General features: G+C 41.1%; 1 protein-coding gene across 1 annotated transcript in view; it reads right to left on the reverse strand.

The window, feature by feature from the left end:
* The window catches only part of Dgkk (diacylglycerol kinase kappa), a 129469-nt gene that overhangs the window by 32742 nt on the left and 79609 nt on the right, over positions 1-17118 (reverse strand). Inside the window, 5 exon segments of the mRNA XM_052750517.1 lie at positions 9618-9709; positions 11954-12035; positions 12849-12988; positions 13658-13766; positions 14369-14552. Of these exon segments, the coding sequence (XP_052606477.1) occupies positions 9618-9709; positions 11954-12035; positions 12849-12988; positions 13658-13766; positions 14369-14552 (607 nt within the window).

Below are 17118 nucleotides of genomic sequence, written 5' to 3' on the forward strand. Positions count from 1 at the left end.
TACCACCTTATGGTAAAAGAATGGAAAAAGTTATTCCAAGCAAATTGAACTTGGAAACAAATAGGCCTAGCCATTCTAATATCTGAAAAAATAGATTTCAAGCCAAAAGTAGTCAAAAGAGATAAGGAGGGTCACTTTAGACTCATCAAAGGAACAATAAAACAATAAGATATCACAGTTCTGAACATACACACCAAACACAGGTACATCAAATTTCATAAAAGAAATACCATTAGATGTAAAACCACAACAGATTAATTACAACATGGTGATAGTGAGTGACTGCAATACCTCACCCTCACCAATAGCAGATTATCTGAACAAAACTAAATAGAGAAACATTGGAACTAAATGACATCATAAATCAAGTGGACCTAAGGGATATCTACAGAACATTATGCCCAAACACTAAAGAGTACACACTGTTCTAGCAGTCCATAGGACTTATATGCTAAAATAGGTCACATATCAGGACACAAAGCCTCAAAAATATAGGGAAAATGAAATATCCTGTATTCTATCTTACCACAACTGAATAAAGCTATATATCAACAACAACAAAAAAAAAAAACTACAGAAAGAACTCAAAGTAATGGAGACTAAATAACAGAATATTGAATGATAATTGAGTCAAAAATGAAGTCACAGCCACTCCCCAGGGAAGACTGCCCCACCCCCACCCCACCAGTGCCTGCCTAACATAACCCCAACTGTCCTGCCCACACCTCCAGCAGAGGCCACCTCTTCCACCAGAGGCCAGTCCAGCTTCCTGAACCCCAGGTAAGACTGCTCCCCACCCCGCCTGAGCTTGCCCAGAATAACTCCAATTGCCTTTCAACATATCCTGGCCCACACCTCTGCTGGAAGCCTTCTATCCCATCAGAGGCAAGGCTAGCTTCCTGAAAACCAGGTAAGCCACCACCCCTCATCCCCCAACCCCTACCACCACCTGTATCCCCCAAGTGCACTTCCTCTCCTTGCCAACTTATCCTGGCTCACACCTCTGGTGGAAGCTTTCTATTTCCCAGAGGCCTAGCCAGGACCCTGAACCCCAGATAAAACTGCTCCCCACCCTGCCTATGCCTGCCCAATGTAACCCCAACTGCTCCTCCTGAAGGGACACAAGCCCACTTGAACATGTGGCTCTGGCTGGCCTTGCCCTTCTCCCCCATTCCCTCTGCCTTGCTAAAAACCATTAGACTACATTCCTAAAGCTAGTACCAAGGTCTGTTCCCTTATTTGGCCATTTCATCCTCCTGAGGCTGACTACCAAGGTCCAGCAATTAGAAGCCCCCTTTGGCTCATCTAATTAACATGACCAATTAAAATTAAACACCCCAGCCGGGCGGTGGTGGCGCACGCCTTTAATCCCAGCACTCGGGAGGCAGAGGCAGGCGGATCTCTGTGAGTTCGAGGCCAGCCTGGTCTCCAAAGCGAGTTCCAGGAAAGGCGCAAAGCTACACAGAGAAACCCTGTCTCGAAAAACCAAAAAAAAAAAAAAAAAAAAAAAAAAAAAAAAAAAAAAAAAAAAAATTAAACACCCCATCCTAACAGGGGTTTCCCCTTTACCTTTATAAAATGCTACTTCCCTATGTGCCATGTCTGTCTCCTCTCTATCCAGAGGCAGTCCTTTGTCCCTCTGGGACAAATACCCCTGCCCCCTTTCCTCTGCCCCATTCCCTTTGTCCCTCATCCTCTATCTCTTTTTGCCACAGCATCCTAGCCTGTTCTAACACAGACCTCCCCTTTTTCTCTTCTTAAGAATGACACCTGCAAGGTCATTTGCTGCTGTTTTCTGCCTGAGTCAGAAAGTAGCTACTAACTTTTCTTCCCAGCTTAATAAAGGATCTCTCTGTGAAAACAGGTATTTGGGTGTGGTTTGTGCCTAATCCAGGGTCTGGAAGGGAGCCCCTGCTGTGCGGGAGTCCCCTTCACCTCCTTCTCCTCATCACTATAACCAGGCCTACACCTCTGGCTGAAGCTTTCCACCCCATCAGAGGCCAGGCCAGCTGCCTGAAAACCAGGTAAGCCCCCCCCCATTGCCCCACCCATGCCTTCCCAACATAACCCCAACTGCCCCTCCTCTCCTTGTCAACATGTCCTGCCCCACACCGATGGTGGAAGCCTCTTCTTCCCTCTTGCCAAGGCAAGACCAGCATCCTTAACCCCAGGTAATACTGTGCCCCCCGCCCCAACCCTGAACATGCTCTCCCAGCATAGTTCCAACTGGTCCCTCATCTCCTCATTACCATATCCCAGCTCATACCTCTGGCAGAAACATTCCACCCCATCACAGACCAGGCCAGAATCCAGATCCCCAGAGGCCAAACCAGCATCCTGAACCCCAGAAAACAGGTCAACTCCCTGAAAACCAGGCAGAAGTTTCCTACTCCACCAAAAGCCAGGCCAGCATCTGAACCCCAGAGGATCCCCATCCAGATAGGAGGCCACATACATACATAGCCAGAACTTCAGCCCCAAGCTTGGGCAGCAAACCCCTGCCAGACCAGAGGCTACCCAGGCCATCAGAAGTCCAGCCCCCAACACAGATAGAGAACCTCTACCCAACCACAGGCCATGGGATCCAGAAGACTAGAGAGGAAACAGAAACTAAGGAAGAAAACATCCATCCAACAAAGTCACATTCAGAATTTGGCACCTGGATCTATAATCACTCCAAACCCAGATGCCTAAATGCAAGTGTAAGAATACAACAACAGCTAGAGCAATATGTCACCACCAGAGCAAGCCATCCTACTACAGCAAGCCCTGAAAATTCCAACACAGCCAAAAGCACAAGAAAACTATCTTAAAACCAATTATATGATGATGATAGAGGTTCCTAAAGAAGAGATGAAAATGCCACTTAAAGAAATAGAAGGAAAGACAATCAAAAAATTGGAGGAAATCAATAAATCTCTTAAACAATGTCAAGAAAACCAAGAAAAAATAAACAGTTGACAGAAATGAATAATACTTTCAGGACCTGAAAATGGAAATAGAAGCAATAAAGAAAACACAAACTGGAATTCTGGAGATGGAAAATCTAGGTAAGTGAATAGGAACTACAGATGCAAGCATCACCAACAGAATACAAGAGATGGAAAAGAGAATCTCAGGCACTGAAGACACAATAGAAGAAATGGATACGTCGGTCAAAGAAAATGTTAAATCTAAAATATTCCTAACACAAAACATCCAGGAAATCTGGGACACTATGAAAAGATCAAGCATAAGAAAAATAGGAACAGAAGAAGAAGATTCCCAGCTCCAAGTCCCAGAAAATATATTGAAAATCATAGAAGAAAATTTTCCTAACCTAAAGAAGGACATGCCTATAAAGGTACAAGAAGCTTACAGAACACCAAATAGATTGAACCAGAAAAGAAAGACTCCTCAGCACATAATAATCAAAATATTAAACACACAGAACAAAGAAAGAATATTAAAAGCTGTGAGAAAAAAAAGGCCAAATAACATATAAAGGCAAACCTATTAGAATTACACCTGACTTCTCAATGGAGACTCTAGAGGCCAAAAGGGCCTGAACAGATTTCCTTCAGACTCTTCAGAGACCATAGATGCCAGCCCAGACTACTATATCCAGAAAAACTTTCAATCACCATAAAGAAAACAAGATATTTCATGACAAAGTCAAATTTAAATAATATCTGTCCACAAATCCAGCCCTACATAAGGTACTAGAAGGAAAACTCCAACCCAAGGAGGTTAACTACACCCACAAAACACAGGCAATTAATAATCTCACACCAGCATAACCCAAAGAAAACAAACACACACACACACACACACACACACACACACACACACACACACACACACACACACACTCTACCACCATCAACAACTACAAGAAAATAACAGGAATTAACAGTCATTGGTGACTGATCTCTCAATATCAATGGATTCAATTCCCCAATAAAATGACATGGACTCACAGAATGGACATGAAAAAAGGATCTATCCTGCTGCATACAAGAAACACACCTCAATATCAAAGATAGACATTACCTCAGAATAAAGGTTTGGAAAAAGATTTTTCAAGCAAATGGCTCCAAGAAGCATGCTGGTGTAGCTATTCTAATATCTAACAAAATAGACATTAACCAAGATTAATCAAAAGAGATGGGGAAGGACACTTCATACTCATCAAAGGAAAAATCCACCAAGATAACATCTCAACATCTGTGCTCCAAACAAACGGGTACCCACTTTTGTAAAGGAAACACTACTAAAGCTTAAATCACACAGTGACCCTCATACACTGATAGTGGGAGACTTCAACACTCCACTCTCACCAATGGACAGGTTATCCAGACAAAAACTGAACAAAGAAATACTGGAGCTAACAGATGTTATGACAAAAATGGACCTGACAGATATCTACAGAACATTTCACCCAAACACAAAAGAATGTACTTTCTTCTCAACACCTCATTAAACCTTCTCCAAAATTGACTATATATATACTCAGTCACAAAGCAAGTCTCAACAGATACAAGAAAATTGAAATAACCTCCAGCACCCTGTCAGACCACCATGGATTAAAGCTAGATTTCAACAACAACATAAACTACAGAAAGCCTGCAAACTCATGCAAACTGAACAACTTTCTACTGAATTACCACTGGATCAAGAAAGAAATAAAGAAATTGAAGATGTCCTAGAATTCAATGAAAACCAATGCACAACATACCCAACTTAGGGACACAATAAAAGTGGTGCTAAGAGGAAAGTTCATAGCACTAAGTGCCTGCATAAAGAATTTGGAGAAATCTCATATTAGCGACTTAACAGCACACCTGAAAGCTCTAGAACAATAAGAAGCAAACTCATCCAGGAGGAATAGACAACAGGAAATAATCAAACTGAGAGCTCAAATCAATAAAATAGAAACAAAGAAAACAATACAAAGACTCAATGAAACAAAGAGTTAGTTATTTGAGAAAATAAACAAGATAGACAAGCCCTTATTCTAAACTAACTAAAAGGCAGAGAGAGAATATCCAAATTAACAAAATAAGAAACAAAAAGGGGGACATAACAATAGACACCGAGGAAATCCAAAGAATCATTGCATTGTGCTTCAAAAACCTGTACTCCACGAAATTGGAAAATCTAAAAGAAATGGGCAAATTACTTGATAGCTACCACTTACCAAAATTAAATCAAAATCAGACAAACAATTTAAACAGACCTATAACCCCTAAGAAAATAGAAGTAATCATTAAAAGTCTCCCAATCCAAAAAAGCCCAGGGCCAGACACCAATAACACAGGCACTAAGATTGACAATTAATAAATGGGACCTCATGAAATTGAAAAGCTTCTGTAAGGCAAAGGACACGGTCCACAGAACAAATGGCAGCCTACAGAATGGAAAAAGATCTTCACCAACCCTATATCCAGAGGGTTGATTTCCAAAATATATAAAGAACTCGAGAAATTAGATATCAACAAACCAAATAATCCAATTAAAAATGGGGTACAGATCTAAACAGAGAATTCTCAACAGAAGAATCTCAAATGGTAAAAAAAACACTTAAGGAGATGTTCAACATCCTCAGCTATCAGTGAAATGCAAATCAAAATGACTCTGAGATTCTATCTTACACCTGTCAGAATGACTAAGATCAAAAACAGAAGTGACAGCTCATGCTGGAGAGGATGTGGAGCAAGGGGAACTCTCCTCCATTGCTGGTGGGAGTCAAACTTGTACAGCCACTTTGGAAAACAATATGGCAATTTCTCAGAAAATTGGGAATTCAGCTACCTCAAAGCCCAGCTATACCACTCCTGGGCATATACTCAAAGAATGCTCAATCATACCACAAGGACACTTGCTCAACTATGTTCATAGCAGTGTTATGTGTAATAGCCAGAACCTGGAAACAACCTAGATGTCCCTCAACTGAAGAATGGATAAAGAAAATGTGGTACATTTACACAATGGAGTATTACTCAGCTGTTAAAAACCATGACATCATGAAATTTGCAGACAAATGGAGGGAACTAAAAGAAAAATGTCCTGAGTGAAGTAACCCAGACCCAGAAAGACGAACACTTACTCACTCATAAATGGATATTAGTATAAATTAAGGGATAACCATACTACCTAAAAATCCACAGACTCAGAGAGGCTAGGTAACAAGGAGGGCCCAAGTAGGGACACATGAAACTTCCTGGGAAGGGGAAATAGAAGAGATCTCATGGGTGAACTGGGGGTGGTGGGGATGGAAACATGAGAGATCAGGTGGGGTGGGGGGTGGGAAGAGTACTGAAAGAGACAACTAGAAAGGGGGTGCATTTCAGGGTCAGGTAGAAACCTGGTGCAAGGGAAACTCTCAGGAATCTACAAGGATGACCCCAGCTAAGACTCCTAGCAATAAGTGGTATGTAGCTGGAACTGGCCATCTCCTTTAACTTGGCAAGACTACCAGTACAGGAATTGGGACACCAACCTAGTCACAAAACCTCAGCCACATAACCTATGCATATATGCTGGGCTAAGAGTGGCACAGAGATTGTGGGAGTGGCCAACCAATGATTGGTCCAGCCTGAGACCCATGTCACAAGAGTGAACCCACCCCTGACACTGCCTGGAGCACCAGGACCCAGAGGCTGGATGACCCTGACAGCTAGGATAGAACCAAACATGACTGAAGAACAAATGTCACAATAATGATGCCTAATGATATTCTGCTATACTCATAGATTGGTGCCTAGCCTAATAGTCATCAGAGAGGCTTCATCCAGAAATTGATAGAAACAGATGCAGACCCACAGCCTAACACTAGGCCGAGCTCAGGGAATTCTGCTGAAGAGAGGGAGGAAGGATTGTAGGTGCCAGAGGGTACAAGGAAATCACAAGAAAACCCACAGAATCAACTAACCTGGGCTCATAGGAGCTCACAGAGACTGAACCAACAACCAATGAGCCTGCATGGGACTGACATAGGCCTTCTACATATATGTGACAGCTGTGTAGCTTGGTCCTCTTGTGGGACTCCTAACAGTGGGAGCAGGGGCTGTCTCTGACTCTTTTGCTATTTTTTTTTGGGGGGGGGAATCTATTCCTCATACTGAGTTGCCTTGTCCAATCTTAATACAGGAGAGGTGTTTAGTCCTACTACAACTTGCTATGTCATGCTTGATTGGCATTCATGGGAGGCCTGCCCTTTTCTGAACATAAATGGAGGAGGAGTAGATGGAGGGTGCAGAGGGAAGGTGGTGGGAGAGACGGGAAGGAGAGAAGGGAGGGGAAACTTTGATTGAGATGTAAAATAAATAAATACATTTTAAAAATAAGAATGAAATCAATTAGAAAAACTTTTAAATTTTATAATTAAATAAAAATAGAAATAGAAGATACAGGCCGGGCGGTGGTGGCGCACGCCTTTAATCCCAGCACTCGGGAGGCAGAGCCAGGCGGATCTCTGTGAGTTCGAGGCCAGCCTGGGCTACCAAGTGAGTCCCAAGAAAGGCGCAAAGCTACACAGAGAAACCCTGTCTCAAAAAACCAAAAAAAAGAAATAGAAGATACAAAAAATAAATATGAAAATGGTTACATATGGGGAATATAGGGTTAAAGGACTTAAATGGAACAGGGTTGATAGATGGGACAGAGGAAGAGGGTAGTGAGTAGGTTAAAGAAAACTAAGGATGTATGACAAAACTATGGAAACCCACTTGTTAAGATAATTTAAAACTACAATTTTCAAAAGAAACAGTTAGAATGGAATCACACTACGTGGATGAATGATGTCTTTCCCAGAAGACATGGCTCATTATTTAAAATCTCATTGCAAGGCATGAGATACCTCCCTATGAGTTACTGGTCAAGGAGCACCAGCAGTCTCCAAAGCAGTACAAGATATTGCCATTGCCCTTGGTTACCCACCATAACTACACGGTAAGATTCTATGAGGGAAAACACCACATACTTTGGCTGCATAATATAGAGGAATCAATTCCAAAACACCTGGGAAACTTTCTCCTGCTGGTTGGTTACCTCTCACAGTGTCATAAGCTATGCAGGCTGCTGGGGAAGGAAAGACATCAATGACCTCATCCACCAGTGCTGGGGCCTGCATGCTACAATATCATCCTATGAGGCAAGATGTGTCCACAGATGTGAAAGTGGCATGACTGTTATGGGGTAACTAACTGTTTTATGATTCAAATTGAGGCCGGATCCACAGGAAGTCATTTCATACACGTTACTGTAGCCCTCTCAAAAGGCCACAGGTTGAAAGGTCATAGACCCTAGGGTATAACCTGCTGATATGGTTTTGCTAAATGGTCATCTTGTCAAACTACCTTCTAAATATTTGTTTAAATCTTACAGACCTGGACTGCTCTCAACCTTGGTTATTTGAGAAGCTTTTTTTTGCAGTGGGCAGCAGTTAATGTAGCATCTCTAACAAAAGTCAATGTGATGAGAAGAAAAGATTGATCGCACAGTACCAAAGAAGACACTTGTATTAATCCTACTATCACTAAAGCTCAGGGATATGGCAGAAGAGTAGAAAGGATGGAAAGGGTGCAGTGAAGTGCTATCTATCTTTTGGGCAGGACATGACTATTGTACTTAGGAGCTCACAGTAGCTGTGGTTACCTTCAGAAGCCAGCCAAAATCCCAGCATAGAGCGAGTAGATGATGACCATGGCCCACCCCTTACTGAGAAGCTATTGGTAGTGAACAGTTGCTGAAGGAGGGAGAATCACTGCTTTTGAGGATGTGGCCACTGATAGGTTTCCCATACTCTAGTGGTTGGCCACACACCCATGCATATATGGGTAGCATTAACTGGATTAGTGGGTTATCAAAAAATAAAGACATATTTAGGGGTAGTATTGGGAGGAGGATGTGAGAGTCTATGAAGGGGTGAAATGGAGGTAAATAGAATTACATTTCATTGTATACATACATGTATGAAATGTTCAAAAATAATATTTTAATAAGAAAAATCCTGATGTGTGGACAAGGAATGAGTCCCAGGATATGGTGTTAAATGAATCAAACATTTTATAAAACAATGCACATTATATGCTACTGCCCATTTAAAATGATTGCTAAATTTTGGGAATAATTAAACTACAGGGCTACCAAGCCACTAAGAAAAGTTTTGACTTTGTCAATGGAATGCATGGGAGACACTTGTGCTTTGGATTTTGGATTGTGTGGATAGGTAAACTCTAAAAATGAATAGAGCTTAAATTGGCAAATAATACAAATTTAAAAATAAAAAGCAAGCAAGCAGGTACCAGCAGGCACTGAAGAGCCCTTTTCCAGTGCCAAAGTAGAAAATAAGGGGTCTGCACTGTTGGATTATCTAGAAGGTTTATGTCCCTTCTGTGGCCTTCTTTCCAAATACCTGCTTGCAATTTTGTCTCTGTTTTCAGCTGCATGACTCCTCATCTTTTTTACCTTAAATTTTCCACTCAGGAAATCTGGGCTGAGTGAAAATGATTAGAAAAGACAAATACATTCTTTCCTTGGCCTTGAACCCCCAAGCTATCAAAGTGAGCCTCATATATCATCACCTCTGAACAGCCTGTGATCCCCCAAAGGATGAGAAGCAGAGAAAGACTGACCTAGTGGCGATGATCACCTCGGTGGGGTTCTTGGCCTTCAAGACTTTGTTCAACTCAGTGGTTGCAGACTCCAAGTGCTGGATGGCAGTAGCCTAGGGGGAAACAGAGTGTTCAATCTCAGAAGCTTAGCACTGTGACTTACCATACTGCATCTCTTCAACCCACCCCTGACCATCTTTACCAGAAACTCAACTGCCTTTCTGGAAATAAACCCAAATAATTCTCATTAAAAGTACCTAATGATAATCTTGGATCTAAAATCATTCTAAAACTGAGAGAGGAACTCAATGAAAAAATCTCATATTATACAGATAATAAATAATAGATCTGTGATTCTGATTTATCTTTCCAATACCAGAAGTTTACCTTTTGAATAAGATTGCTAACAATACAGTTTCCACTCATATAGTACTGAGTATGTAACTGACTGTGTTCTAAGTTATATGTACACATCATTTTTATGTGCTCTCAATATCTACCCTGAGAGGTCAAGATTACTTGTAAGCCCATTTCACAGAAGAGAAAACTGAGGCACAAGAAAGGAATTATTGGGTAGCAGCTGTTAGATTTGATTCCAGGTAGTCTGACTCTTGAGCTGTATTCCCAATTACAAGTTATAATCCTTCCTATCACTTCCAGGTCCAAGCATCTGCCAAGTCCTTACAATCATACTTTCTCAGTGTTTCCAGTTTGTCCAATTCTCCTCACCTCTGTTACCAAGTCACAAACCTCAGTCACCATCATCTCTAGTTTGAATAAAGTCAGCACTTCCCAATTGTTCTCCTTGCCTCTGATCTTTAGTCCTTGAGTTGCCTCCTCACACACCAGGGGCTACTACTCAGTGATGGGTAGTTGGTTGGGTATGTGATAAAGCAAATATAATGAGATTTCAATGGTGGACATTCCCATTTCAACTTCCCAATATATTTGGAAGTTTGTATAATAAGTAAGGTGGGGAAAAAAACAGGCTGGGGAGATGGCTCAGTTGGTAAGAGCACTTGCATTGAAAAAATGAGGAGCTGAGTTTGAATCCCCCGAACCCACATAAAAAAGCCAGCATAGTAATATCCACCTGCAGTTCCAGTGATAATGAGATAGGAGGCAGAGACAGGCAGAGCCCTGGAATCTAGTCAGCTAGCTGGCCTGGCCTACACTGTGATATTCCAGGCCAATGAGAGACTCTAACAAAAGGGTGGAAGGTGCCTAAGGACCCAAACCAGAGGTCGTCCTCTGATCTCTTGTATGCTATGCACATGTACACCTATCCTAAATCCATGCGAACAAAATCCCCCCAAACTTTGGATGCCTAAGGACCCAAACCAGAGGTCGTCCTCTGATCACTTGTATGCTCTGCACATGTACACCTATCCTACATCCATGCGAACAAAATCCCCCCAAACTCTTCTAGAATTCTCATTGCTCTTAGGAGAAAAATCTAAATTTCTTACAGTGCTTTATTAGCCTTTTCTGGGTTGGTCCCTGATTACTTCTCTAGTCTCTCATTTTGTATGTTCCATCCCTGGCCACTCTGCCCTGGACATTATAAATGCTTTTCAGTCCTGTTAATATGATACAGCCTTTCTTGTCTTTGGAACAGTATAAAAACAGGCCTGTGATAGTTTGAATAAGAATGGCCCCCATAGGTTCATATATTTAAATGCTTAGGGCGTAGCACTGTTTGGAAGAATTAGAAGGTGTGGTTTTGTTGGAGAAAGTAGGGCAGGGGGAGGTGGGCTTTGAGGTGTCAGACAATAATGGACTAAACCTCTGAAACTGTAAGCCAGCCCCAATTAAATGCTTTCTTTTATAAGAGTTGCTGTGGTCATGGCATCTCTTCAGCAATAGAAACCCTAACTAAGACAGGCCTCCTTTGTTCTTTTCTCCTAGTTATTGCTGTTTCTTGGGTCTAACCTGAAATGGCACTCATTCTGGATGTTTTCCATGACATGTCACAGAGGGACATACAGAAATACACGTAGCACTTTATCAAAACTTTACCTTTTCTACCTCTAAGTAGACTCTGAGCTCCACAACAACGAGGGCTATATTATCCTTCTTTATCTCCTAATGTGTAAGAACGTTTACTAATACAGTACCTCATATACAGTAGTTATTCCACAAATAATTTTGAGTGAATGAATGAATAAATAACAAAAATTACTTACATCCCTAATGCCTAACATATCTGTAGTAAATAGCTGCTGATTAATGTCTCCTGTCCTCAGAGATTTCATCCTCATTGAGTCCATGAAATACTAAATATTCTTTCTAGGCTTTTCTTCATATTTCACTTGTGATAAAATGATTGCTCTGAATTATAGCTCACCAATAATTACCTCAAATTGTGGTATAGTCATTGCCTCCCGTCCTTTTATCAGTGGGAATTGTCTGGGGTATTCACGGATCATCACACTCCATCTAAAATAAAGTTTAAACACAAATATTATTTAGGTGTCTGCTAATTACAAGTGGAATCAGTGCTTCACAGTACAAGAAAGATTTCAAACTACTTATGTGTTTGGGGAAGAGGGCTAGAGAGTGTACTCAAGCAGTATACCTAATCTCAAAGTATACATAAGAGAGGATTCTACTTCATGACATCCCTAGGTTAGTGTGATGGAAGGAATTTTCCTCAGGACTCTCAGAAATCAGTGTTTTTTCAACCAGAGGTAGCGCCATGAGCACCAGAAATATGTTTATGAAATACTTAGGCCAGATCCTTGCTCAAGATCTACAGAATAAGAATCTTTGTCACGATCCCAGATTTGTATCTTGAAAACCCACACCTCACTATAAAAGTCCTATTTCTCAGGATATAGGATGACAATATTCTCTCTATTCTCTGGAGCAGAGAAAATATAAGCCAATTGGTGCTGAATCTCCTCCCCCACCCTTTTTTTTTTTAAAGTTTCTCTGAGAGCCTGATAATACTAGAGTCTTTCTCATGAGTAAGTACACTTCCACTGGACAAGTGATCATGCATTTTGGAGGACACTCAGCAAACTCTTGAAATGTATCCATGAAGCTCCTACTCTATGATCTTTAAGGGGGGAAGAGGGGCTTCTACAATATTTGAGGGATATATGGCTCTCTGGTTTCTCAATAGACAAGACCTTCCAAATGAGCCTGTACTTTCCTCACAAGGGAAATGGCACTTCAAAGGGGGCTGGGTTCTGGACTAAGGTGACAGAAATAGAAGAGGCATAAGTATACGGCCTTTTGGTCACTCACCTGTCTAAAATCCTCACGTGAGCCTGCTCTACTCTGCTGAAAATATCCAGTGGTGAGTCACTTTTATTCCAGAATGCTCCCCAGCCAAGGACACGAGAGAGGTCATTACCAGTTCCAAGTGGGATGATTGCCAGCTGACACTGCAAGAACAAAGAGAGACACTCATTCAGACAGTCCTTCCGCCATGTTTCCCTCACTGAAACACTTTGAGAAGGAATAGACAGGCATAGGCCTTACAGCCAGGGACTTTAAAGGATTTCTTTATAGTAAGTATAGCAGGAGGGGATTTGGAGTTGAATGGTATTTCCTCAAATGAATTGGACCCCATTTCTAATAATAATAATAATAATGATAATAATGATAATCTACTCAGTTTCTGGGTTATTGCAAAAGTCATAGCTATAGTTGTTTGAGTTGGAGTCCAGCAAGACAGATGCTGGATTCTGGATTCAGAAGAGCAAAGGGCTGCCTAGAGATGGGGAAAATTAGAGAAAAGTTTATGCCCCTCTAGAGACTCAGAGAAGAAAATCATTGCCCTCACAAGAAGAAAATTGGAACATTCTTTTTCACCTCTTTACTTTGAAGCCTAGAGAAGGCTCATTCTTTACGCCCATTCCTTTATTTCTCCTTCACCCAGATACAGAGAATTGTCTTAAGTGAGCATGTTTAGATTGGTCAGGTTAACTATTAAGCTTGTAGAAGACATGTTTGTAGATAGGATAAGTGCAGACTTGGGACTTCTTGGAATAGATAGCTCCACACACCCCACTCTTTCTAGCAATAGTTAACTGACTCAGCCAGGGACTTACCCTATCATGCAATTCAAAGGCATCAATCGTAGATAAGACCCAGCTTACGCTGCCATCTCCACCACAAACCAGAACACGAAAACGAGCAAAGTTCTTGAACATACAGATGCTGCAAGGAGGAAGGAAAAAAATGAAATAATTTCATGAGTAATTGGAATTTATAAGTATTTCTTACAGTATGTCAGGACCTAAAGACTCCTGCTTTAGCACCCTTCTAACAAGGCCACTCTGCCTTTTCTTTGCATTAGCCTCTGACTCTGTGTATATTTGTGACCCCAGCTTCACAAGGTAACCTCAGCAATCAGACCTTGCCTTAACTCATAGGATTGTGTGCTTAGCCTTCCTCTGGAAGCCACTAAGAATCTAGTCATCTGCTGAGTCTCAGGAAGAACACTTTGCATAGCTGTCACTGGCTCACTGGATTGTCAAATGATTCCAAGTCTGTAGTGACAGCCCCTTTGCTTCTTCCTCTGATGTCAAATGGCACAGTTTTCTGTCTTGCCAATCAGAAAAAGTGAAGCAAGTTTGGGAGCAGGAAAAGGGACTGAAGAGATTTCTGAGAGAGGCCAAAAGGTAAAATATTCCAGAGTCATATATTTGTTTATCTGCCTGGGTACAAGCACTAATCCCAGAAAACAATTCTAGCCTAGAATGTAAAGGGGTAGTAGACTGTTCTGTACACCCAACCATACCACCTTAGCCCATGCTTACCCTGCTTCAGGTCCACCCTTCGCCAGGTCAAATACTTGAGACGGATTAAGATACTGTTTGAATTTTCGGAGAAAGACGATCCCTTGATGATCTCCACTTTTGGAGTTGATGAAGATGAGCAAGGGACAGGAACAAGTCAATGGCCAATCAAGATTCCAGAAGTCAGGCGATACCACTAATTGGCCTGATAAACACACAAGAGAAAAAGAAAAAGGGCAATTGAGACGAGATAAGATATGATCTAGCATCACATATTTTACAGAGACTTTCTGAGTACCATCCCCAATCCTTTGCTATAAAGGAGTAGAGGAAAAAAGCTAGAACATCATTAAAAAGTGGAGTAAACATGTTTGCTCTACTATTTCTGGGCATTCCCCTATCATTTTCTGAGAAATTATTATATACCAGATATCATATTAGATATTATTAGGAATATAGCCCTTGACCTCAAGCCAGGGAGATGGACACATATACAAGTGAGCATGCTGGAAGACAATTAATGAAGAAATTGCTACACCAGCCAAAGATTTTTAAAACTTTGTGGGAAAAAAATGAAAAAAAGATTGAGAGCCCAAGAGGAGGAGCAGCACTCAAGCTAGTCCACTCTGTCTGGTCCACCTCAGTTCTCACAGTGAGAATGGAGCAGGCCAAGAGAGAAGGGAAAGAAAACCAGCCATTAAACCAGGAGCTACCTAACAACACAGTTCCCAGCAGAATGATAGAAGGTAAAGCCAGGAACTTCAAAGTTCTCTAAGGCTTCTCTCACATCTCTAAGGCTAACAAAGAGTGGTCTACATTATCACACCAATCCCATGGCAGAATGAGCCTACAGATAAATTGTATGAATGAGAGAGGGGTATTTAATAATCTCCAACATTGAAGTCACTCACAAAGAAGTAGGGTTATACTAGCCAAATAGTAGTCTAAATAGTCAACTCCTGCCAGCGTGTGGTAAGTCTTAAAGCCTATTGGCAAGGATCTAGGCAGTGATAGTCTTCTGGGAGAGGGATTATCAACAAATACCAGGTCCTCAAACATCTGAGCTCATGGCTTGTTGGGAGTACTCCAGAAAAAATAAACATATAGGGCAAAAATCATGTTACTCACTCCTATGTAGGATGGGTATGCTGAACATTAAAAAAACATCTATTGTGCCTAGCAAAATCAAAGGTAGCTTCCTCTGTGGGCTGGCTCCCACTAACTGGCTGCTGGTTTTGGAAGGCATCCTAAGCAGTTATGCACCACATTATCAGGGCCTGGCAGAACTTGCAACTACAAGAGGGATCTACTATCTTTCCTTAGCAGTATAGCTTGGATGTACCTTACATGAACAAATGCAATATACCCTTATCAGTAATTTTTAACGAAAGGTAAAATGCTATCATAATAGTAGTTCTGTCACATTAATTAATTCATTCATGCATGCATTCATTCAACAAATATGTATTGAGGATGTTATCTGTGCCCATTCTTGTTTATGTTGGTGGACAAAATACAATTCTTATTTTAATGAAAGCAAGATAAATATAAAAGGTAATGTGTTATGAAGAAAAAAAAACATAGAAAGGGAGTGGGGATTATTCTTTTAAACAATGTGGCCAAGGATAATTCTCTGGGAAGGTGATATTTAAGATGATATTCAAATAAATGGAAGGAGTGTGTAATGCAGACGTTTGGAGGAAGTGTGTGTGTGTGTGTGTGTGTGTGTGTGTGTGTGTGTGTGTGTGTGTGTGTTGAGAGGACAAGAAAAAGCACTAAGACCCTGAGAGGGTATTCTAGGTTGTCTGGGAATAGTGTGATTGTTAAAGAGTGAATGAGGGGGAAAGTGGAAGAGGATGACGTCAGAGAGATGACAGGGGCCAGATAATATGATATCAAGATGCTTTAGAGGAAGCAATGTGAAAGAAATGTGAGATTGAGACTACAAAGTAAAACATTGTAAGTCAGGTCACAAGATGGTCTTGCTGTATGTATCCCAACAAATAATGCAGACCCCAAGATATATGGTTTGAATATGAAATATCTCCCACAGTATCATGTGTCCTTAGCTGGAGGTGCTAGTTTTTGGAAATCATGTAATCTTTAGAAGGTAGACATGTTGGGGAAAGTGGGCCACTAGGTTAGCAGGCCTTTTGAGGGTTATAGTCCAGCTGTCGTTCAAGCCCCCATCTCTCTGATTCTTGGTCTACACTGATGTGAGTAAGCTCACATGTTGCTGCTACCATGGAATCACCCACTGCCATACTTTTCCCACCATGATGGACTGTACTTTATTCCTTCAAACTGTGAGCCAAAATACATCCTTCTGACTTTAAGTTGCCTCTTGTGATGTATATGTTCACAGCAATGAGAAAAGTAACTAATACACCAACTGAGATGAGGGATATAAGAAATTGAGATCAGAGAGAGGATAGATGCAAGATTTTCTTATAAAGAATTTGTATTTTTTTAGAGAAAACTACTGGCCTATGTGAATATATTTGCCAGTCAAGAATTAAGAAACAAGAAAGTGGGGATTTAGCTCAGTGGTAGAGCACTTGCCTAGCAAGTGCACGGCCCTGGGTTCGATCTTCAGCTCCAAAAAGAAAAAAAAAAAAAGAAAGTGAAAATTATGTTAATGGTATCTATAAGTTAAATAACCATGAGAGTAGAGTGGAAATGATTGTTTTATAATCATCTTATGAGAAAATAGTATCATGGCAGAAGCCTTGTTAGGGCCTGTTTTACTAGGACATCAAAATTGAGTTCCG

This window comes from Peromyscus californicus, unplaced genomic scaffold (genome assembly GCF_007827085.1).
Source record: "Peromyscus californicus insignis strain IS unplaced genomic scaffold, ASM782708v3 Scaffold_10__1_contigs__length_136768540, whole genome shotgun sequence".
Taxonomy (NCBI): domain Eukaryota; kingdom Metazoa; phylum Chordata; class Mammalia; order Rodentia; family Cricetidae; genus Peromyscus; species Peromyscus californicus.